This window comes from Aptenodytes patagonicus, chromosome 25 (genome assembly GCF_965638725.1).
Source record: "Aptenodytes patagonicus chromosome 25, bAptPat1.pri.cur, whole genome shotgun sequence".
Lineage (NCBI taxonomy): Eukaryota > Metazoa > Chordata > Aves > Sphenisciformes > Spheniscidae > Aptenodytes > Aptenodytes patagonicus.
In genome coordinates this window covers 3,368,360-3,392,818 of record NC_134973.1, presented here as the reverse complement: position 1 = coordinate 3,392,818, position 24,459 = coordinate 3,368,360, and the positions used below count along the sequence as shown (strand labels likewise).

At 47.9% G+C, this 24,459-nt stretch overlaps 1 protein-coding gene across 13 annotated transcripts in view; it reads left to right on the top strand.

Moving 5' to 3' along the window:
* PTPRS (protein tyrosine phosphatase receptor type S) overlaps positions 1 to 24,459 on the top strand; it is a 165,074-nt gene that overhangs the window by 107,283 nt on the left and 33,332 nt on the right. For 6 of the 13 annotated variants that reach the window (XM_076359511.1, XM_076359504.1, XM_076359507.1 and 3 more), the window contains 8 exons: positions 8,530 to 8,799; positions 10,980 to 11,561; positions 12,496 to 12,629; positions 12,799 to 12,943; positions 18,933 to 19,238; positions 20,690 to 20,883; positions 21,324 to 21,350; positions 23,149 to 23,266. In XM_076359511.1, coding sequence (XP_076215626.1) covers positions 8,530 to 8,799; positions 10,980 to 11,561; positions 12,496 to 12,629; positions 12,799 to 12,943; positions 18,933 to 19,238; positions 20,690 to 20,883; positions 21,324 to 21,350; positions 23,149 to 23,266 — 1,776 coding nt within the window. The remainder of the gene's footprint in view (positions 1 to 8,529; positions 8,800 to 10,979; positions 11,562 to 12,495; positions 12,630 to 12,798; positions 12,944 to 18,932; positions 19,239 to 20,689; positions 20,884 to 21,323; positions 21,351 to 23,148; positions 23,267 to 24,459) is intronic. The other 7 variants (XM_076359513.1, XM_076359510.1, XM_076359514.1 and 4 more) reach the window with 2 other exon arrangements.

The window sequence follows — 24,459 nt, the reverse complement described above, 5'->3', positions numbered from 1 at the left end:
TCTATTTAAAGAAAGAAAAAAGAAAAAAAAAAAAAAGACGAAAAAAAGGCTTGTTCTGTTTAAAAAGAGCAAGAGAGAAGGAATAGTATTTGAAATGAGGTGTTCCCATCCCACCTCCCTCCTGCCTAGGACTAAAAGGTGATAATCACTACTAATGACAGGATTTTCCTTCATGAATAGGAGTCTGAGTTTCAGGATTTAGGTGCAATTAAAAAGGGATTTATACACCATTGTTTTTTATTTGTTTATTTTATCTTTTATAAAGTATTTTTAACATGTCCAAACTGCACTGCTGCTGCTAGAATCTCTTGTGATCTGAGAAGGTTTTAAGATTAAATTCTTCCTGAAGAGCCAATAAAAATAATAATAATATCAACAACAATAAACTAAAGCTGAATTGGATGTAGTCACAATAGGCTGGAATGACACTGGGTGAGGAAATAGAGACTTGATACCTGGCTAAAAGAGCTCATATGGTTTGCTAGAAGTTATGGGCACGGTCTTGAAATTATTGGTTGAGGGTTTGCCTTGTGTATTATTACAGATCAGATCATGCCGTGGTCCGAAATAACAAAGAGTCTGCTCACAGGGAATTTCCAAGGTCAAATGCAGAAGTATCTTTATGGAGGCCCACAAAAGCAGATCAGAAGCAGGTGAGATGAATTCTACCACAGCCTAGGGTGTATGGAAGTTTCTAGTTTGAGCTAGTTGTCCAGATTTCACCTGTAGTCAGTGAAAAGACAGACACAGTTGTAGTGGGCGAGTCAGCACACCTTAAGATGGGGATGCTGATTTTTATGGGAGCTATACAACTCACCTGGCTTTCAAAAGTCTCATTGGATGCGTCTCTGTATCCCTAGGGACACAAATACTATCAAACTTCTGGCCCATAGTGATTGCAGGAAAGGACAGATTCAAAGTCCTGTGTATCAAGAGATGTCTGTCTCAGTGGTGGTGTTTGAGAGCGTCGTGCCTCTCCTTGCACAGCGACAGGGACTTGCTTAGGACAGGGGAGGCTGGTTTGAGAGCCTGGCAGTTCTCATAGCTGAGCAGAAAGCAAATGTCTGTATATGGCATCCATGCAGAGAGCTGCATAGCCTTCTTTCAGCTAGGATGGAAGGGAAACATTTTTGGCCTTTTTAAGAGGCTTTGAATCTTGCCCAAAAGGGCTGAGATGCTCACTCCACTTTGGTGGATGAAACCAGGTTGAATCACTCATACCCGACAGTATTTTTCTCCAAGCGTCAGTGAGTCAACACGTGCAGGGTCCAGGCTTTGCCCCAGAGAGGGCATATGTCTGCTTGTCCAGGATCTATGGCCACAGCTGTTTTGCCCCCTTGAAACGAAGCACTTTGTAGCTCTCCCCTTAATTTTGAAAGCTTCAGACTTCCACCTCGATTGCTCTGTTTTGATCCAAATAGCCAGCTGCTTGGCTCAAGATAGAGCACTGTATGGAAGGACTGAGTGTCTCTGCATGCTCTTCCATATTACAAAGGGAAAGGGAGAATGAACAATGCACCGTAGAGCTGTGTGGGCTGTGCTTTAGCAACCTCTGAGTATGCAGAGCTGCTGCTGTTGGTACAGGACAAATTGTCATGGTTGAATTTACCAGAATTAAAAATATTCCCCTATTTCACACAGTGGTGCCCTGTCAGGAGTTACAAAAGGCAGCAGTTGTGGTGCTGCAGGGATAATCTTTTTTCCCCTCCACTCGAGCTTCTTGTTGCTCTGCTCTTTTCAAGCCCAGGGAGTTTTAAGTGGTTCAGCAGGCATTTAAAACGGCACAGTGCGCTCGCTGCACCTGCTTAGGCCTTGCCTCTTCTGCTGCAGGAGTCAAGTACGGTGCTTAGTCACCCAGAATCAGGTTCTGCAGCCCAGTTCCTGCTGAGAACATTTCAAATATTTTTCAAGGCTCTCTGGAAAACCTCAACTCATTGAGAGACCAAAGATGAAAACAGGCCAGGGCTAAACACATAATAGCAAAACTAGTTGAAATCAATTAAAATAAAAACCATAGAAAAGGCAGGAATGGTGTGCCTAGGACCTCAGGAAATAAAGCTTCAAAATATATTAAAACATGACTAATTTAACAAATAATTTAGCCTGTAGCCTGCGCCTGGGTTAAGTTTGGCTCGTGTAATTTGACCATCAAACCAGAGCTGCTGGTTGCTCAGCCCGTCCCTCAATAGACATGTGGAACGGTTGCTAAGCTTTTCACTTTCAATGCCATTTAGAGGTTAGAAGGAAATAGTTTCACTTGCACTGTAGATTTAACAAATAGCCACAAGGTCAAAACAATCACTGATATTTTAAAATATAGGCATTTTAATACCTTTTTAGGCTAGCATTGATAAATTCTTTAATGGAAGAGGAGGGAGGCAGAACCACCACTAGTTTGTACAGCTGCCCCTGTAGTGCCATTTTCCAGGCACTGAAGTTTAGGGAGGGAGAGTTCTGTGACAATTTTTAAGCGTTACATTAGCACTTCCATGGGTGGGGGAGCGCCCTGTCCGTGTTTGGGGTGTCCTCAGCTCTGAAATTCGAGTTCAAAACCAAACAAAGCAAACAAACAACTTTGCTGTGTTTCTGCAGAAGGATTTCTCAAGGGTATCAGGAAATGGAAATGGATACAAAAAGCCACCCCCCCAAAAAAAAACCAAAACAAAAAAATCAAAACTGTATATATATGTATATATATGTATATCTCTCTATAGAGGGCACTTTGCAGGAACACTGTGCTGTACTGATCTCGAAATCTCTGCCTGCCTGTGTCTCTTACACCTTTTGCATCGCTGTTCTCTTTGTTTTAGGGGAAAAAATTAGATTACACCTTGTCAAATTAAAATAACAAAAATAAAATAGTAAAGTCTGTGTTTAATGTTACAGAGCTGCTTGAAAAAACAATTGGGTTCAGATTATTTTATATGCAATCCTGTAAAAAGCAACAGAAAAAAAAAATTACAAAAGACCAGAGATGTTCAGCCAGCCTGTCATTCAACTAATGTGTTTTTTTTAAGTGAAAAAGTAACGATGATTGGGAAGGTAATGGATTTCCTCCAGACCAAATCCAAGCCTTGGTCTCATTCTTTATTTATCTACCTATTTACTTACTTATTTTTATTTACCGTGAAGGAAATTAGGAAGGAGATGGGCATGAGGAGGGAAGTATCTCGTCCTCTGGAGGGACGGAGGTCGGAAATCCAAACCCGAACAGCGTCTCGCCCCAGCGGAATGAGCTTGCGATTGGAATGGGAGAGGGAGAAGGCAGAGGCGGCTGCACGGACAGCACAGGGGCAGGGACGGACCACCTTTTTGGGAGGGGAGGACAGGTGTAATCTAAGCTTCACTAATAATGTAGAGGCTGCACATTATTTTGGCACCCTTTCCCCTACCCCCTCCTCATTTTGGAGCAAGACGGAATGACTCCTGTCTCGCCAAAATGGCCAATAATGTCCGCCTTCTCACCTCATTTGGAGCAGCAGCTTGCTGAGTGTCAAAATGTTTAATACCATTTGGTTTTGTTTGGTGCTTTCAACCAGTCACTTCACTTTCTTTTGTTTCTTTTTTCAATTAATTTCTTCTTTAAGATATAAAATATGTTTATCTTTTAGTTGGTTTAATGTGAATCGGGGTTTGAAGTGACGGGTTATTGTCTAGTACGTTCTCCTTTCCCCACCTCGCTCCTTCTCCAACATTTTTCTCCCTGAGCTAATCTGGAAGGGGCTTAAAAAGTGGAACCAGTGGGTTTCCTCAGCACAAACTGGTTGGTTGGTCCTCAGATTTCTCTCACTAGCAGCGTCCTGGGAACACATTTTAAGGATGGATTCTGGTGTTGCAAAAGTCAACCCTGGATCTCCCAGTGTCTCTTCGATCAGGTCTGTAAATCTGTCCCTTTCAAAAACATCTCTCACCTTGTGGACCCCAGCTCTCTTTTTAACTGAGTGGTGGTGGTGGGGAACCTTAGCGATGTTGATTGGTACCTTCTCATTGGAAAGAATAATGCACCGAAAATGCCACTCACAGAACACAAACTGGGTTAACCTCTCTGCATCCGTGAGCAGCAACAAAACCAATTGGCTTTACAAGGGTGTGAAGAGTTATGGATCTGTTCCATTTCTAATGAAGGTTATGTTAAGCAGAATCTGGGGTGCAGATTTGCCTGTGCGAAATGCTTACCCAACAGACGATATTAAACAGACTCATAACTAACTGCATTTAAGAAGTCTTTCTGTGTCTCAGAAATGGCTTCTCTGCATTGAAGTAATTTGACTTGCATCACAAATGTCCAGCTCCAGTTCTAAAATCTGGTCCTATCAGTAACAAGCTGTATCCTTGTTTGAAAAAAGCTCCTGAGAGTTTTTTGGCCATTGACAATGTGTGTTTGTGTGTGCCTGCTTGTGTGTGTATATCGGGAGATGTTGCACATGCACATGGAGCATGCACATATGTGTATGCATGCAAGGTTGGCTTCGTAAAACAGGTCTGACAAAGCTGTCATGGAAACCAAACATCCCTGAAACTCAGGGAAGGTGCTTCTTGAAACCAGAAATTGGTAAAAGTATTAGATAAGTGTCTATAAAGCAGAGCCCTGACTGCCCCATCCCAACTTTTCCTTTCCAGAGAGGGCAGTTCTTCTTTTCTTTCCGGTCCTTTGAATGTGTTGGATAGGAAAATGGAAGGAATCTCTTCACCGCATTTTTTACATGTAAAATTTCACTCTTTCAGCTGCTATGTGTGAAACCCAGCTGGACCCAGAGCTGAAATTGTTCTTGATTCAATCTCTAGCTGCACTTCAAGCTTTCTTCCCATCACCGCTCTCCTCCTCCTAGGCCCTGACCTAAACGCTGACCCAGAGATTCTCAGCTTGACAAATCTCATGTCAACAGCCAAATCAGAGTGGTATAGCAATTAAAATAAACAGCAGCATGATGGTTCTTGGCATCCAGAGATGAGCCCTATAAGTGTTTCCTGTTACAGTAAATGCGGTTGTCACAGCCCTGAGCCGTAGCAGGGATGTATCTAGGGACTCTCTGAGGTCTCCAGCATTGAACCTTGGAGTTACTGTCACATCCTAGTCTGGTGTGTGGATGTTTGTATATTTGTGCGCACACAGAAGTGTGTAGCTTTTTTTAAACCGGGATGCACAACAGAAGTGCTACTGCCTGTTTTGGTCTTGCATTAGCCTGCCGCTAACCCTAATCCAAATTCTCCCTTTTCACAGAAAGCGCATTGTCTTGAGCTGGCACCCAGATGTGCTGGTTGCTTCCCATTAGTTAAGTGTGACAAACGCCGCTAAAACAGCCAAAAAGTAATGCTGCCCTGAGACCCCACAAAGCTGACCTAAACCCCTGGGTGCTGCGAGGAGGGTGGGGAGAATTGCTTCGCAGTTGTTTGTGAGCGTGCTCTGCACGGCTCCGGCTCCGCAGCCCTGAGCTTGTGTTTTGTGAGTGGAATCTCTTCCCTTCCCTGCCCAAAACCATGCAGACAGCAGCAGTCTGTTCCCTTCAGACTCCGATTCTCAGTGCTCTACCATACATCAAATGATGCTTTTCAGTTATTAAATTCTGGTTTGTTCTTCCTTTTTCTTTTTTTTTTTTTTCTCCTTTCTCTTTTAGTTCAGTTTTATTTCTTTGTGATTAGCCTCAGTTTGAATTAATTGTCTTGTTCTGTTTCCATGACAACTCAGTGTTTGCATCCCACCTGCCGTTGTTTGTTGCTGTTGATGCTGTTTGCTGACCGGATCTTGTCCGGCATATGTCTCCCCATTTCTCCTCACCTCTTCCCACCTTGCCTCCCCTCTCCAGAAGGTTACATATCAGCCCCTCCTCAAAAGAGTCATCCTCACCCCAGATCTGTCTGCATGTTGACCCCACTTGTTTCTTTTCAAGTTCTCTCCATCTTGTCTCAGATTGTGACCGGTGTGGTCTTCACATGGCTCCATTTTCTGAAATGCGGTACCTCCTGAAGCAGACAGTGGAAAGAAGGATGGAGCAGGCAACAGGGACAAACCCTCATGTCTAGAGCTAAAAATCTTCCGTAGCGGTGTGACAGGAGAGAGCAAGGAGCATGCGCCTGCTCTCTTGAGCCAGTGCTGGTGCCTGAGGTTGTGCGAATACCGTGGTACTCTCGTTACACCTTTCTCTAGGCAGAAAGTCATCTTCTAGTGTTAGTGTCCAGGTGAGTTTGCAGTCTCTCCCTCCACACTCCAGACCTTTCCCCAGCTACACTGGTGGTGAGGGCATGCTATCCGTTCTCTTCGCAAATCCGTGCATGCAGGAATTCTCCTCTGACATCTCTGAGCTCCTAATGCCACAAATCTGGAAGTCTTCTCTTCCTTGCCTTTGGTTTCTGACTACTGGTAACTGTGCAGAAAAGGATCCGATAGCACGATGGGAAGAACACACCTTTCTATGAAGACATCTCCTTGTCAGCTTGCAGGAGGAGGCAGAGGCTATATTTGGCTTTTGTTTAACAAAGCCCCACTAAATGGAAAACAGCCACTATCTCTCCTGGCAGCTCTGTTCCCATCTGAAAAGATCCATAATGTTGAGCAGCAGCCAGGGGAGTGGGCTGAGAAGATAAATACTAGAAAAACCAAAGACATCAGTTCCGGGGGACATCTGAAGGCACTAGGACTTGGGAGGAGCGATGGCAGGCTAAGCTCCGATGTCCTTTGCATGGCTTTTGCATGGATGCAATTGCCACTGATTTTTTTAGAGAGGTTGTTCAGAGAGGTTACCTGGGAATAGGACAGCAGGGACAGGTATTTTTCAGGCCCCCAGCACTCCTAACTCCCCTGCCCCCTCGCTCGCCCTACCTGAGGGGAGTTCACTGCATGGCTGTCTCTGAAGCTGGAGGAATCCCGCGCTCCTTTTCTCCTTAGGCTGCTGCTGTGCCTGCAACTTTCCGGGGTCTGTATCCTTTTGTCTTTGCTTGCGGGATGGGACCTTGCCCTCAGCTCCCTCCCTAGGGCCTCTCTGATCCACTTACATTTCTCCTTTGGCCATTCTCCTGCTTTCACCCCTGAGGAAGAGCACCCACCTCAGCCAGCCAGCCAGCCCAGTTAGTTCAGAAAATGGAGCCAAGGAAACCGCACCCTCCCCTTTGCGTCCATGTTCTTATTGTGTAAGGTCTGGAAGCTGCATCCACCTCTCTGCTAAGGAGATGCACAGAACATGTCACTGTTTTCTCAACGTTAAAGTTTCATTACCTTGTTTTTCTTATTAATTCTATTCTATTTATTATTCCGCCAGGGCTGAGATGTGACAATGTGAGCCACCACATTGGGTCACATCAGCTAGAAAAAGTATGCAGCATTAAAGTGGGTTTCCCCCTCCCCTCCCTCTCTTTCTCTCTTCTTTCTCCCTTCCCCTCCTTGTTCTCCTTCTCCTTGTCTTCCTTTCTTTCTCTGTCGCTCTCTTTCTATTCAGTATCCATGTGGGCATTTGCTAGCCGCCCATAAATGATATTTCTCTGCATTTCCTCTCTCTTTCTATCTTTCTCTCTCTCTCTTTTTTACCTATTTTGCATGATGTTTGTGACTCTGAGAGCTGCATCTATCGATGGAACCGTGTCAGATCTTAAAGAGGCTTCGTTAGGGTTTCTATACCCGAAAACCACAAAAATTTCATTAGAGTTTCTCATCTTTTCCACACTCCTTCTCGCTCCAGGGGGACTGCCGCCCCCTGGACGGTTCTCACACGCAGACACTAACTAAATTCTGTCCCGCTCCGGGGACTCCCTCTCCTCCCTTTTTTATATTTTTGTCTCTTTACTTTTCGCGTGGTGTCTCTCTGGCATTTGGGGATGTGATTCTTCTCTCTTTGTTGGATTCTCTGGGTCCAACAAGGCAAAAAGTTGAGAAGTTCCCGTCTCCATCCCAGCCTTCTCCTCACCACCACCCCATCTCTGCAGCAACCCTCGGGCCCAGAGCGGCTGGTGGGAGAGGGCCCCTCTCCGGAGACGGAGGAGGCACCTGGACCATTTCAGGCTGTGGTGGTGGAGGGGCTGTTTCGCTTTGCCGTGGGAGAAGGCGATATGGGAGTCAGACTCCACTGGAAAAGGGGAGGAGCAGGTTTCCCGGGGCGCGGAGCGGGGAGCTGGGGGCCCCAGCGGCTGTGGAGGAGATTTTTCGACGCTCGCCATGCCAGCTCTTGCCAGTAAAGATGAGAAATTGCTAATAAATTTTTGTGTATTTATCTGTGCTGTGATGGGTCTAATCTTGATCAATGGAACCCTGTTGCTATGAAATACCGCTTTTATGTCTATATTCTATATATTGTTTGTGAAGTAAAAATTTATTTGAAGTTTAATTTTTTTGGTTTTTGGTTTTTGATTTTTTAATTTTTTTGGTTTTTGTTTTGTTTTTAATGAAGGAAGAAAATAAATGATGACAAACCCCGTCTATATTTAAATTATCTTTTGCTCTTTTTTCTTTTTCTCCCTTTTCTTCTTTTTCTTTTCTTTCTTTCTTTTTTTGTTTTTTGTTTTGTTTTGTTTTTTTGTTACCTCTGTGCGTCTCATCCACAGTTCGCCGTGTGGCCCCTCGCTTCTCCATCTTACCCGTCAGCCATGAAATCATGCCCGGTGGCAACGTCAACATCACCTGCGTGGCCGTGGGTTCGCCCATGCCATACGTCAAGTGGATGCAGGGAGCAGAGGACCTGACGCCTGAAGATGACATGCCTGTGGGCCGTAATGTCTTGGAGCTCACGGATGTCAAGGACTCAGCCAACTACACGTGTGTGGCCATGTCCAGTCTGGGAGTCATAGAAGCCGTTGCTCAGATCACGGTGAAATGTAAGAGAGTGTGAGCACACCTGCGTGAGCGAGTGCGTGGGTTCCCCGACTGTGCATGTTTGTAGGAGCGTGCATGCACAAGCGTGTGAGCTGCCGCATGGGTGTATATATGTGCAAGGCACGTGTTGGATGCACAGTCGTAACAGAGCGTCTGAGCATGCGTGCAAAGCAGATGTGGGCACGTGTCATGTTTATGCATGTGAGCATTTGTAGATAGGTGGTCGTGCCTGTCAGCCTTCACCGGTGCATGAGTGGGAATGTCACTGTGTGACTGTGTGGGTACCTGTTTCTGCTTGTGTCTTTGTCTGTCTGCATGGGGTGAGCCTGTGACTGTCTGATCTGCACAGGAGGAGTGTGGGGACACAATTATGCATGTAAAAAGGTAGTCGTGCATGAGTGTGTGTGCGCATGGGAGAAGGAGCAACGTGGCTGTATGGGCATGTGGGTGCCTGACTGCATGTATGTCCGTCCATGTTGTTACAAGCCTGTATGTACATGCGTAGGTATGCGAGCATGAGCAGGAGAACAAACTGCACCACGAGTGCCATGTGCTGGGATCTGTGCATGCGTCTTTGGGAATCCCACACACAAAGAAACCCACAGTGAAGGGGAAGCTGGTGGCTTGAGATCTTTCCTCGCTTTAGGACAACCGAGCTGTTTGTTATGAAGAAAACTGTGATTCAAACCCCTGCATGCTTGTTTCTGTCCTGGGATATGAGGCTGGCTGGGCAGTTTGCAAGGAGCCTTGGATGGCTTGAAGCCTGCATGCCATCCTGTTCCAAGGTTAGAGATTCAGCCAAGGCCCTGAGGATCTCTGGCATGTGTGCCCTTGCAGTAGAGCCTAGTTCCAGCATCTTAGTGGCCGTTGTTGCCTCAGCAAGAGGGGGAATAACCCCAGCTTCCAGCTAGCAATTCCCAAGAGGAGCACGGGTGCAACCTTCAATCTATTCTGTCCTCAGCAGGGGAGTATTAAAACCCAAGCGGGATGCCCCTGTGGTTGGGTGAGTGTAGAGCTCTTTGTATGAGCTGGTGTCTGCTCTGAGTGCTGGCATTGCCCGTGAGGGATCTGGGGGGAGATGGGGTGGGAAAGGATGTGGGCGGGTGGGGGAGAGGAGGATAAATACTTTGGAGAAGGGGAGGGCTAAACAAGAACAATCCTGTTGTATCAGTGCATCTGGCTAAGGAAGGTCTGACAATAGAAATGAGTAGGGACTAGTGAATCTTGACATGACACTCATCCTGAGCTTTTGCACAGGGAGTGGGCTCACGTGCTAGCAGAAGGATGCCTGGGGCTGGACTGAGGTGCTCTTTATTTTCCTGGGTATTTTCTTCCTTCCCCTTTTTCCCTGTCTTGTACTATCAATTTAAAAAGCTGCTGTGTAAGATACATTGCTTCTGCTTCCAACTGTCCTATCTCCTCAGATGGGGAATCTTGCCCTGCTGGTACCTTCTGCCTTTAGTCATTTTATTTGTATTCTGTTCCCCCTTACGTTCCTGCGCGTAAGCATCTGCAATCTTTCCCAGTCCCAGAAGATGAAAGGAGAAGTTAGAGCTTTAGAGGTGCTCAAGTCTAGAGAAGATGAGGTTGGAAAGGGTCTAAAGTATGTAGTGAGGAAAACACGTAAAGCTTGCTGTTAAAGGTATCCGACATTTAGCATGCAGTCTCCAGCAAGCTCCAAAGGTAGTCTTCTGGAGGAGGGACAGGAGAGATGAGTATTAACACACATTTGTGGCTTGAGAGGAAGCACTCCAAGTATTGATAGTTTTCTAGTTCTGGAGAGCGCAGTCCTCACTATACCGTTACCTGCACGCTAAACATGGAGAGATTCAGCTTTGCCGGAGCCGGGCTGCCAGCGCTGTTTCGGAAGATCTGATTACGTGCTCGGAAGGAGCTCTTGCAAAACTGCTTTTTCTTACTGCCGTGTGAGCCGGCGGATGTGCAGCTGAAGTCTGTGCTAATGATTCCAGATGTTTAGCTGAACACTTCCCTTTTGATGGAGCAGTTTAAGGAGCATAATAGAGTGTATAACTAGGTTCATAATATTTCAGCAGCACTTTACTGAACTGCCGCACTGTGATTGGTACTGTGCCTCTGGCTCCTACAGCCCTAACTAGCCCAATTAGGCACCATTTCAGCATATGTGGTTTTTTTTTAAATGTCTGTTCTTCCTGATTCTCAGCACTCCCCAAGGCTCCTGGGACGCCAGTGGTGACAGAGACGACAGCAACAAGTATCACCATCACCTGGGACTCTGGAAATCCAGACCCTGTGTCCTACTATGTCATTGAATACAAGTCTAAAAGCCAAGATGGACCATATCAGATCAAAGAGGACATCACCACCACGCGCTACAGTATCGGGGGGCTCAGCCCCAACTCTGAGTACGAGATCTGGGTCTCTGCAGTCAACAGCATCGGGCAGGGGCCTCCCAGCGAGTCAGTGGTCACTCGCACTGGGGAACAAGCTCCTGCCAGTGCCCCCCGTAATGTGCAGGGACGAATGCTGAGCAGCACCACCATGATCATCCAGTGGGAGGAACCGGTGGAACCCAATGGGCAGATCCGTGGCTATCGGGTATATTACACCATGGAGCCTGATCAACCTGTCAGCAACTGGCAGAAGCACAACGTGGACGACAGCCTCCTGACCACGGTGGGCAGCCTTCTTGAGGACGAAACCTACACAGTCCGGGTCCTGGCCTTCACCTCCGTGGGAGACGGGCCTCTTTCCGACCCCATCCAGGTTAAGACACAGCAAGGAGGTGAGCACCTGTGTCACTAACCTTGGATGCACTGGGCTGCAGGAGGGAGAGGTGTTGCCTTATAGCATTATCCAGCTGTGGCTGCCGTGTCACCAGAGCATTTTTTTCTTTATTGATTCAATTTGGTTAAAATGGAATTAGCCTTCTGGGAGGAAGCTCGGTCCCGTGGCTGGAGCCAGAGGGCCTGGTGCATGATTTCTGATCTGTTTTTTCTTGGAAAGGTTGTTGCTTAAATGGGTGGTGCAAGCATTTATGCAAAGAGAATCCATTTCTGCTGTGCCATGTTTCAAAGTGAGCTGACTTAGCGCTTCCAGTTTCTAAATGTCTTTAATAGACCTAAAAACACTCACTGCCCAGGCAATGGTGAAGCTTAACTCTTCTTAAAGTACCCAGAAACTACCTTCTCAGAGATGAGTGGGGAATGAGCCTTATTTTGCCTTTTTCTAAAAGGGGAGCAAAACAAAGCCCTAATTGTCACAGCAGATGTGTTGAGCTGAGAACAAAAGGTGTTTTATCACAGGTTGTCACCCAGCATGCTTTCGGGTGCTCTGCTTGTGGCGTGGGGTGCTGGTGAGGAAACCCTGCGTCCTCAACGGGCTGCTCATGGGCTTCCCACTTCTAGAATCTTTTAATACTGGGGATTAGTGGGAAGGGCTGTATTCTGCACTGCCAAGAAAGAGGCATGTGATCCAGTAGGACTATTCTATCTCCAGCAGCTCTGGACATGCTAGAGTCCTGCAGTGGGATTTAACCCTCTGCTGCTTTAAAGGAAGGGCCTGCCCGCTCTGCAGTGTGGCATTTTGCTGCTGACGTGCTCTTTACACGCAGGCTTTGAAGAAAACAGGGTAGGAGTCTTCTAATTAGCCAAGTTAATGTGGGTTCTCCTGTCTCTCATCTTGCCTCTTCTGCCCTGTCGGCTCCTTCTCTGTGTCAGTTCCTGGGCAGCCGATGAACTTCCAAGCAGAAGCCAAGACGGAGACGAGCATCGTGTTGTCATGGAGCCCTCCCCGCCAGGAGATCATAGTGAAGTATGAGCTCCTCTATAAGGAAGGAGATCATGGCAGGGAGGTGAGTCCGGAGAGGAGCAGCGCAAAGGGTTGGGGCCCCAAGGAGCATCCTGGCCCTTCATTCCCCAAGGTGGCTGAGAGGGGGGAGTAGGGCAGGTGTCTCTGGGCAGGGCTCGCCTCTGCCCCTTTTTGTTTGTTTTTATTTTTTCCTTCCCCCTCGCCCATCTCAGGTGCCGAAGAACTTCGAGCCAACAACCTCTTTCACTGTGGAAGGCCTGAAGCCCAACACTGAGTATGTCTTCCGGCTGGCTGCCCGCTCGGCTCTGGGCCTGGGGGCCTTCACCCCGGAGGTCAGAGAGCGCACCTTGCAGTCTAGTAGGTGTCTCTCCTTTTCCCACCCTTCTCTGAGGGGAAGACAGTCAGGGAGCCAGAGATGGTGGGCACAGGGGTACGGAGCTGTGGGGCGGACGTTCGCGGTGCTGCGGCATTTCACACGTCTGGGGTTCCTCTGCAGGGAGGCAGGCAGTGGCGGGGGGGCACCTCTGGGACCTGCTGCCTTCTCCCTTTGCTGACCCAGATAGATGAGATGCGAACGGAAGAGTGGAGCTGGTGCATGCTTTGGGGCGGGGGGGACAACGACGATGGGAGGCCAGTTAGCACCATCCACTTGATGGGGTGGGGAGCAGCGAAGAGCTTGTTGATGGGCCACGCTGGCCCTTGGTGCTGAGCATGCTCAGGGAGGACGGCACCCCACCGTCGCGCAGCAGCTTGCCTGTCCACCAGCAAAAAACTGAGCAGCAGCTGTCTGAAGGGGGGCACAAGCAATGGAGCAGGGAGACGGTGGGGGAATCGGGAGGAGGAGGAGAAGGGAAGGTGATTAATCAAAAGTCCAACATTCTCACCAGCCTTTGGGAAAGCAGTCCTCATGCTCTTTTCCATGAGCAACTTCGTAGCTGCGGGGAGGAAGGCCTGCTGGCCCAGCGCGCCCTGGGAGCAGTCCCATTTGGGCTCCGACAGAGCGGGAGAGAGGAGGCTGGGGGGGGATATTAATGACACCAGGATGGAGCGTATGCAACCAAAATGTGCTGGTTTTAGTTTAATGGATTGTCTCCCTTCACTGTTGCCCTGGGGACAATAACCCTGGATGGCAATATTTCAACCTGGGCTTTTCACAGATCTTTGCTTTTAAATGAGGTGTTTTTTCACTGCATGAGTGGCTGTGGCAGCTGTTCTTTGTGTTTTCTGTCTCCTCTCATCTCTACTAAATCACTCCGCTGCAGTTTGGAGTAGCCGGGAGCAGAACTAACTCAGAAATGGCTCTGGTCACCAGTGTGAGGAGAGAGAGTGCCTGCTCCCATCTCTCAGAGTCCTTAACAAGGGAGAGCAGCGGGCTCTCGGCTGGGCGCCTGCCCCATCTTTCCGTTTCAATTGTCACGTCCTGCTGTCTCTCTCTCTTCCCCCCGTCTCTCTCCTTCTCTCTCTCTCCCCCCCAGGAGTGGGAGGAAAGGGGAGTCTGTTTCTGCAGAGAGACAGTTCCTTACTGGGGCTTTCTCAGGCCTCCAGTCCATTGAAAGATATTTTGTTTTCTTCTTTCCTTCAAATGTTTTTCCCCTTTTTTCCTTTTATTTTTTTTCCTTACTCTCTCTACGTATCGAAAGAAAATCCTTTCCTGACTCTGCTGCAAATCTGGTGGTTCTGATCCCAGTATGGTACTGTCAGAGGGAGCATCACTGTGGGGTGGGGGAAAATGAACTGAAAGGACCTGAAAGATAAGTGTCAAACTTACTCACGCTCTGCTTCTGTTTTCCAAGGGGTTTCCCTCCTTGAGATTCGTGGGGATGGGAGGGAGGAAAAGAGGGTCTGGGATTTGTGCTTTCTGGTTCAATAAAAACAGGCTGGAAAAGGGGTGTGGGAGCTGATGGCAGTAGGGCTTAGTGACGCTGAAAATTTTTCCCTAAAGGGTGAAGAGAAGGGGATCTGGGAAAGGGGAAGGCTTTGGGGCTTTTTCTAACTTGGCACCTGCCCAGAATGAGGCCTGGTTTATTTCTCTGTAGCTCAGCTTTCATAGGGATAGTTTCATTAATTTAATGCTCTTAAGAACATCAGCTGGGAGCTGTCAGTGTCCTGTAACATGGTGAAACATTTTTTCCTGGCTGGCTGTTGGAGGAACGAGTCAATTCTCCCTGGTCCGGGTGACATCCTTCGGCTCACAGACCTTCTGGCTCGGGACAGGCTTTTGTGTCTTCCCTCTGCAGCTCCTTTTCCGTTCAGCTCCTCCTTGGCCCGCTCCATGGCTCTTCTTTCTTTTCTCTTCTGCTGTCTGCTTGCCTGCCTGCATGCTTTCGCAGCCCGATGAAACCAGCTCCCTGCTCTCTGTCTGTCTGTCTCTTGCTGGGCGGTTTCACACCACGATGGCATCTTGTCTCTGCAACGGCAAAGCCTCCTTCGTCCTCCCGCAGCCTGCCGAGGCGTTTGGTGCTCTTCCCCTCCTAGCTCAGCTGGCAAGCATGTGCCTGCATGCCGCAGCCCTCCCTGCATTACACACCTTTCTGCACAACACCCTCCACCTCCCTGTCAGGGTGGCTCCTCCTGAGCATCATAACCAAAGTAAAATCCATTAAACTAAAGGTAAAGTATCTTTTTCTTCTTGAAGTGCTGGGTTTTAACTCTTCAAGTACCAGAGACGTAGATTGTAAAAATAACAGAATCTCATGGTTGGAGGAAGCTGTTTTGCCCTTTCTAACTAGCCATGACCTTCCCAGGGCTCCTTGGCAACTCTCCTACTCAGAAATTTCAGAGTGCAAAGCATGCGTCAACAGACAGGGGTGGCAGGGTGGGTGCTGTGAGGCTGCATGTGCAGGTGTAGAGGAACATCGGGGCTTTCTTACCCTCCGTTCCTTCCTAAGAAAGGATGTTTCCCCCACCCGTTAGCTCTGCTCTCCTTCCCTTCCCCCTTCCTCACAGTATATGAAGTGAACGAAACTTATACAAAGTCTATGGTACCTAAAGGGTTAAAAAACATTGTATTGTACAAGGTCAGTAAGGGTCATTCTTGTGGCTTGGACAGTCAACTTTAAAGCATGTAAAAGATGCAGTTCAGGTGAGTACTGGCTGGTCTCAAGCGGATTCACAAATACAGTCCACCCTGTCGTTGCAGGCTCACACACACGTGCGTGGATCTGCACACACTCATGTATGTCCTGGAGGGCGGGGAGGGGTTCCCAAAGAGCTGTCTGCCTGGTAAAAACAGAGACCAGCAGACAAAGATGGTGATCTGCTGGCCGGGGGGCTCTTGCCTGTGCTGTGGCTCCCTTTCCAGCAAAGGGGCTTGCTGCAGCGGTGAGCTCACAGCCTCCGGTTTGGGCTGCAGTACTTTGCCTCCTGCATACAGCTCCCACCTTCTCGATGCTGTCCCCAGGCGCGCATGTACGTCTCCAGGGTCATGCAGGTTGGGCTGGATTGTGAAGGAAACTCACAGTGCCATGAACTCCCCAGATGCGTCTCCAGTATGGCCAGCCAGCACTTGGTGGCTGTTTTCATCCAGGTGCTGTAGTTGATGAGAGTGACGGGGAGGGGGTCCGGGTGGGATCTGGGCCTTCTCCCCCATCACCCACCCACCCTGCCTTTTTGACCAGAGAAAGTGCAAACCATCCCAAAAGGAGGCCTCACTCCAGGGCCTCTCGGTAGGTCCCTGTGCTGGAGCGTAGAGGGTGAGTGAGCAAGCGAGCGTGACCACGCGCAGCAGCTGCCAGTGCAAACAGTGAACCCAAGTGCCAGCTGGAGCTCCGGCTCTGCTTACTGGGGCTTTCATAATGATTTTCAGGATGGAAAGGGTAGGTCAGGTCAGACCCTCTCTGCAGTGGGTTTCTCAGCTGTGGTGGCTTTGGCTGGACTGCTAAGCAGGAAAGGTGGCTTTTAACTCTACCAGCCCCTGATGGGGAGAAAAAAGAAGCGAACAGCATCATGGCAGGCACTGGAAGAGGGTTGAGTCTTTTCCTCCATACCCTGAAAGGGACTTGAGTTGCTCCTGGGGTGTGGGAAGGAGCAGTGCACCTCCATTCTGGAGATGTTGGTGCTGCATCGATCACAGCAGATGGAGAGCGCTATAGGGGGAAGGAGATCCGTCAGTGGGAACCTGCCGCCCTGCTCTCTGGTATCTGTACAGGTAGCTTAGCAAAAGAGAGTAGAGTGGGGTCCAAAATTGCCATTACTGCAATAGCTAGGGTTCTGCTGGCAGCGGGGGAGTAACTCAGTCGGGGGAGCTAGCAGTGGGGCAGGGTGGCATTTTAAAAGCCAGTCATGTACAGAAACCCACCAGGAGCTTGGTCTGGCCTCGTAGCTCAGTTTCTCTTGTTCTCTCGTAAGAAAGTCTTATAAATTAGCAGTTGAAGCGTGGAAGGTAGGTAAACAGACTGGGAATGTTCTGGAAGGAGTCACTTTTTATATCAGTATTATTTTATTATTATGATTTCCTTTCTGATGTTTTTTTATTTTAAATTACTGGCTTGATTTATGTTTTATTTTCCAGTTGTTACTTTTGGTTTTGTTTGTTTGACATATTTTGTATTATTTTGCGTGGCTAGCCATGGCCGGGGATCGTCACCCTCTGCAGTGGGATTTCTGAGGATAAGGGTTTCATTCTGCCATTTTAAACACAGCCAAAGCATGAAAGTAGGAGGACAACACCCAAAATGTCCTACTGGACAGAGTGCTCAGCACTGCAGTGTAAGGACTATCTTTATCCTTTCTGCAAAACCCTCTGATTTCTGTTTGACGGAGGCATACACAAAGCATGTGGCTTTCACGCCAGCGTGAACTAGGAGAAGTGTGCCTTGATTTAGCAGAGTCCTCAAGGCAAGCTGGGCCTAAACATCTGTTTGTGACTCAGAGATGGGAGTAAGAGGTTTGAAAAAATCATTCCTCAGTAAAAGAGCTTTTTGTTGATTGAAAAGCAACAGAGAAATGAGAAGTGGTGGCCAGCATTTATCTACTCCCTTGCTTCTTGCAGGTGATGCTTTGGGGGCTTATAAGGACACTCCAGTTTCTGGCAGTGTCTGCAGAGAGTTAAAAGCTATTATTGCAGTTTGACTGTATTGGGTGAGGTTGGATTTTCCGATTTGCCTTGAAAATGTATCACATTCTCTGCTTACCTGGGCTAATTGATTGTAATTAGTGATTGAAAGTCTGGTCTAAGATTTTCCAAAGTGCCCAGGTTACAGCTGGGGTACAGAAGCGGCAGACTCTTTGTCCAGACTTCACCAAGGTCTTAGACCCGTGGCATCTCCATCAACGAACCTGTGTTTCTTGCAGTTCTCCCTGTATCTCGGGGCACGGCCATGGCATAGCAGTGTGCGCCCCGGCACGTAGTGTCTGATGGAGCTGGTGTCAGCGTCCTGCTTCCTACTGAGCAGACTACGCTAAAAATTACCTACTGCAGCTCAGTAAACACTGAAGTGAGCAGCCCTGCACTAGAAAGCTGTGGTTTACACCTTCCCCATCTCCTGAAAATCAGCCCTTAGACAGTTGTCTGCTGCCACCGTGAGAACATGCGGCTGCGTAGGGCCACATTTCCAAAGGTGTCCTGGGACTTTCAGAAATACCTTGACGTAGTTTAGGCAGTGAGTGCAACGGGAGTTAGACCTGCTGCTGCTTCTGACAGTCCCACTGGGTACCTGAATACCTTGTCAAACCCGCTGCCTCACTCCTTTGCAAGCCTTTTCTCTAAAACCCTCCTATCTAAACACATTGTGGGCTCATTGCTTCGCAATATCCTGGGCATTACCACCATGGTTTTTCGCCTCCTTCAGTCTGTGGACAGCTAATAACTTCCATCTGGAGGCACAGACTCTTAAATTTAAGCCTTCTGGCAAAAGATTTGCTTTTCTTACTTACTTTTCAGAGATCCCTTCAAAGAAATTCAAAATCCCAGAGACTGCAGTTTGGAAACAAGTGCTTTACCAGCCAGGGCAGGATTTGCCAGACTGCTGTAAAACAGGGAGCTAAAGGAAAGGTCTTTTATAGGGTAAAGCTGGGTGCTTAGTTTTGTGCCAGCCACACTTACTAGAAGCAGCAGGACCCCTCTCGGCTAGCCCGCTTGCTGTTTTTAGTCCTTTGCTTTATAACATTTCAGTTTTGATGCCCCATTTCATTTTCGTTGGCTTTTTTTTCTTTTCATTTAAAAAAAAAAAAAAAGACAACAACAAAAAGCTCTCTTCCTTTTTAATTTTATCTTCCTAAACCAAATTTTTGTATGTTTTATTTTAGATTTTTTTGTTATCATTTTCCTTTTTTTTTCTTTTATCTTTCCCATCTTTTGTTTTTTCCCCCTTCTTCCCTTTCCCTCCTGAATTTTCCCCCCTCGTAGAACCGTCTGCCCCCCCTCAAGACGTAAAATGCGTCAGCACCAGATCCACCGCCATTCTGGTAAGTTGGCGGCCGCCTCCGGCTGAAAGCCAAAATGGCGTCCTGGCTGGATACAGCGTCTACTATCGAGCGCTGGACTCTGAGGACACGGAGCTTAAGGAGGTGAATGATATCCCCCCAACCACCAGTCAGATCCTACTGGAGTCCCTGGAGAAGTGGACAGAGTATCGCATCACTGTCGTGGCTCATACGGAGGTGGGGCCGGGCCCGGAGAGCTCGCCGGTTATCGTCCGGACAGATGAAGATGGTAATTGCACTTTTTCTGGTTTTCTCCCGAGTCCCCTGGTGAATACGTGTCCCTGGAGAGGGCTTTTCCCACTCTGGGGAGGACACATCGAGTCCTTTCTCGTGGCTGATGTGTGGTGCAAGAGCAAAGCCTGAACGGGGCCTCAACACAGCCTCCGGTCCAAGACGCGCAGCATCCTTTGCTGCCATCTCCCTAAGCCCCTCTGAGCGTTGGGGTCTGTAGGGTTGTCCTTCCCTGCTTTAGGGTTGGTGTTTTGGACTTCTGGGTGGGTTTTTTAATGTCAAGCCTCTGAGCCTTGACTGCACCACTTTTCCTGAAAAGATGTTCTTACTGAGCAAAGAAGCAGCTGAGGCAGCAAAGAAATGAAATTGGAGGAGTCGACTGCTGCCAGAAACTGTTTTAAAATATTAAGAGTTCTTCCCACACATTCCTTGTTACTAGCTCCTCTTTAAGTTGAAGTTGTGGTTAGTGGTAAAAAGGAAGAATCTCCTTCTTAAAGTTTCAGAAAACCTTCAGTGACAAACAGTTTAGACTCCAGTTCAGTGGCCCAGCTCGGAGACTTTTAGCCCAAACACGGACAACGAGACTTGGACTTTCCTGGTATTTCTACAGTAAAATAAAACCAGGAAAAAATGTGAATGTGTGCATGAAGGGAGAGCACCCTCACTGTGAGGGTGAGGTAGGACCCTCAAATAACGTAGGTCAAGTAAATAACATAAGTAAATTCCAAACTTCTCAGGCTTTCTTCCTCCATCCCAAATAAAAAGGATTTTTAAAAAAGCAACAGGTTTGTCCCCAGTGTGGGTCCTGTTTCCCGAGCATCTGCCCACATCCAAGTGGATAGAATACCTTGCTCAGAGAAAGTATGGTTTTCTTGCAGATGAAGCCATTGTGCACATTATTGTTGTTGTTGTTAGTAGTAGTAGTATTTCCAAAAATTCAGCCCAAACTCCATCCAAGACATCTCTTGTTCCCTGTCCTGAGATTATGCAGTGGCTGTAACCGCCAACCCACCTGGCCTGTCTGAGAGACAAGGGAACTCCAAGGGCAAGTCCCCCTCCGTGTCCTCTCCACCCTAACATCCCACAGGCAGGACCAGAGTTTTTCTGGCTCGTTAGAAAGTGGCTTTGCCCTCAGAATGTGATCTGGAACTATATGGTTTCTTCCATCTGAGCAAACTGGGGACAAAGGAGCCTGTGGAAAAATGGCTGGACTATGAGATGGACCTATTTCCATGCATATCTCCGGGCCGTGCAGATTAGATCCCCCAGAACTGCTCCCTTGTTTCACTGAATAAAGGCCAGTGACAGATGATGGGATATCTAGTTTGTTAAGTCTCCCCCTCCTTTCAGGGCTGTAGATTCAGTGTGTGTATGTCCCACAGGTGAAGTGACAGGCTCCAGATAGAAATCCCCAAGTGACTCTTAACCCCTTTCTTCCCTTCCTCGCAGTGCCCAGTGCGCCGCCTCGGAAAGTGGAGGTGGAGGTCCTGAACTCAACTGCAATCCAAGTGTTCTGGCGCTCTCCAGTCCAGAACCGCCAGCATGGCCAGATTCGTGGCTACCAGGTCCACTATGTACGCATGGAGAACGGAGAGGCCAGGGGGCTGCCCCAGATCAAGGATATCATGCTGGCTGACGCCCAGGTAAGGACTCACCTCCTGCTCCAGTCTCCTCTCATGGAAGGTTTGAGGGGGTGGGTGCTCCAGCCACCTTGTCTCATCCCAAGCAACGTAATGCTGGAGAAAGTAGATGAGTGTCTCTATGACAAGGTATATGTTGTCTTTCTGCAGTTTGTTTGTACTCCCAGACAATAGCTATTGTGGAAGAGTATGAACTGCTGTCCCAGCACTGAACTAAATACCATCCATCCTCCCTGTGTCTGGGAAGTCTTTTAAGACAGGCAAAGGCCACAGTGGAATCTACTAATTTCTCCCACTCTACTTCTTCCTTCATGCTGGCCTGGTAACTTCTGACCTTGTGTGGCTGCTTGCTCAGGGACTCCTTCCTTATGCTGTGTCTCTGTCTTTCCCTTCTTTCCCCTCTTGTATTCTCATGTGCAAAACCTCTCTTGTTCTCTGCCCAGTGGGAAACAGATGACACTGCTGAATACGTAAGTAAAAAAGTAAAAATCCTCCCATCCTGGTTCTGTCCCTTCCCTTCTCCCACTTCTTCTTGTGGTGTGATATTTTCCTTTTCCTTTATTTTTTTGCAGTGCCAGTGTGCCTGTTTTAAAGCCTGTTGTTGGTGTCCCCATGCATTGTCCCTACCCTGTTCACTTTGCAACCCCGTGTGATTGTGTAGTTTGTCAGCACGCAGCAATACTGCAGGGTTTTCGCCTCGGCTCTGAAGGAAAGATGAGTCTGCTGCTCCTCCATGGGGAAGCAGGTGGGACGTTGAATTTGGGACTACCTTGAACGTATGCTTAAAGATGGGCTGGTCTGCAAGCACCTCTGGCCTGTGTCTGAAAAACATAGTTAGGCTGAAAAGCATTGGGGCTTCAAAGCCCCGTAAGTCCTAAGGGTATGAACAAATGCTTTGTGCCCTTAAAGGGCCAAGATTCTTAGATACTCGTTGATAGAAAGCATGAATCGCTATTGGCGCTTTTACCTTTTAAGTAGACCTTTAAAATGAGCTTGGCTGTTTGGCATTTGCTACTTCTGCTAAAATGCTGAATGGTTTCCGTGATCTTACAGCTACAAAGCAGTAGGAGAAAGCATTTCCGTCTTGGAATGGCAGGGTCCCAAGATAATGCACTACTAAATTGAATGTATTCATGTCTCCTAGAGATTGCCAAGTGCCCTACAATAGTGAGGAGCCTCTCTTTTACAGATGGAGAAACTGAGTCACATGAAAGGCAAGGTTTCTTGCCTAAAATCTTAATAAAACTCAGTGGCAAGTGTGAAAGCAGAACAGGTTTCTTGACTTCCAGAAGACAGACCTGTCTCTGTAGCTAATGGCTTCCAAACTTGTTGATCAAAATCCCGCTGTTTTGAAGTTCTGCTGTTCCACTCCCTGCTCAGCTTTGGGGACAGTACGGATATTTTCAGGACCAGCAAATTCTTCCCAAGTGCTGCCCTGAGATTTAATACTGAAAGCACAAAGGGGCAGTGGGGGGTGAGGGGAGAGGAAGGCCATAAAACGTGCACAACATTCACATCTCCCTCCTTTTCAGGGCCTTGGAGAAAACCCTGCTGCATATGCTCCCATCCTGTTTGATTTAGCACGGGTATTCCTTTTTACAACACAGCCCTTTGAAGGGCTGAATACTTCATGGGAAAGGGCTATTCTTGAGGCCAGTCTCCTAACAAAAGCTCTTGGGAGCCAGGTGTGGTGAGGCTGATAGAGGATGGAGGAAGGAGGGTACTGGGGATTTAGCTGTAGCGTGCAAGCAGAAAATGTCGTCTTGCACTTTGCGTTAAAGCAATCCCTTTAATATTATGAAGGCATTAAAAAATATCTCTGAGGAGAGAAGGGAAGCGGGTAGTGGAGAAAAAAATGTAATCTCCTTGAAACTGCTGAGACCTCCTCTGAGACGGCATAGTGAAGAGGAACACTTTGAAGAGCACAACAGCTTTTTGATGGCTGAAGCAGTTTGTGTTGAGATAGAGAATGTGTGAGAGGTAGATCTGGAAGAGAACGCAGTGAACCAGGGCCCTGCAGAGATGTGCTGTGTTTACAGAGGGACTGTTTGCAGCCAGGGTATGCGTGCCTCTCGCTAAGGGAACGTGCCGCTCATCCTCCTGCCAATTGCCACATCTACCCAGTTGCCCCAGAGTGTCTTGTGGTTTCAGATTCAGTGAAATTCCTGCATGCTAGAAAAGTGCTGAGACTCCTGCAAGGAGGAGAGATCTACCCATGTGTATGTACCTGAATATTTACATGATTTTCCTTTGGAATCTCGCAAACAGGAAATGATCATTGCTGGGCTCCAGCCTGAGACTGCATATTCCATTACCGTAGCTGCTTACACCATGAAGGGAGATGGTGCTCGCAGCAAACCGAAAGTGGTCACCACAAAGGGTGCAGGTAAGAGTCTTGTCCTGAACCGTTGGGATTCACCAAAAGTGAATTTCTTCCTAAAGTCAAGAAGCTCTTTCTCCAGACTCAGCTTCTTTCATCCCACTCCCTTCCTGAAGGACAGACTTGGAACAAATGCCATGCTGCCCCGAAGACAAAATTAGTTCTTGTAAGGCAGAAACCCCTTCATTCCTCACAGGTAGCCCTCACTAAATTACATAATTTTCTGTCCAGTGCTGCAGAAAGCCCAGACACACCCAGAAATGCAATAAAGGATTAATTCATTGCTTGTAATCTCTTGTGCTATAAATTCCAGTGCACCAGAAGTAAAGACAATCTCTGCCTGGTCTGAGACTGTGTAGTTTTGATGGTTGGCGCAGACAGGTACCCTGGGGAACAGGAGAGCCAGAGGTCTGCTGTCATGGTGCTGACTTGCAAAGATGTGAAAAGCAGCAGGAAGACAGTGGTGGCTTATACTGCCCATTCTTCTCTTCTAGTATCGTGCCTGACTATACGTTCTCTCTTTGCTCAGGAGTAGTAGCGGAGGGAAAAGTACTGACAGTATTGACCTTTCCTCGCAAGCATTTCTGGGACCTGGGCTCTCTCTGCACATACCACCCAGATTCATTCTTCCCTTTGACCTATTCTTCGTGGCAAAGCGTCTGTCAGCCTCAATACAGAGGATGCAGTGCCAAGCTAGGATGGCAGGGCCTAAACAGAGGAATGATAAAGAGCAGCAGGGTATCCCTTGCTCCTCCGAACAGTTGTGCTGCAGGCAGAAGGGAGAGGTACACACTCCACCTGTCCTCTCAGCATCTGCATTCCTGTGGTTTCTGCTCTCGCAGCTAAACCACTGCTCTGCAGTATGGGAAGGGTTTCATGCAGTGGAGGGAGACTACGTTGCCTAGACCCGGAGTTGTCCCTCGTCCAGCCCATCTCTTGTTGGACTGTGATTACCTTCTCTCACCCCATTTTGCTCGTGCTCTTTTGTTCCTGCTGTCAGATGATGGCTTTCTCCCCTTTTCATTTCTTTTCTTTGTCTACTAACTTCCCAACCCTGGCTATCTGTTCATTTTCTTCTTAGTTTTGGGGCAATCGTCTTCACCCTGCCTGTAGCAGCTGCATAAACTGACATCATCCCTTGTTTCTGGAAGAACATTGCTCTCTGCCTCTGGGATCAAAGGCCTTCGGTCAGTGCAGCA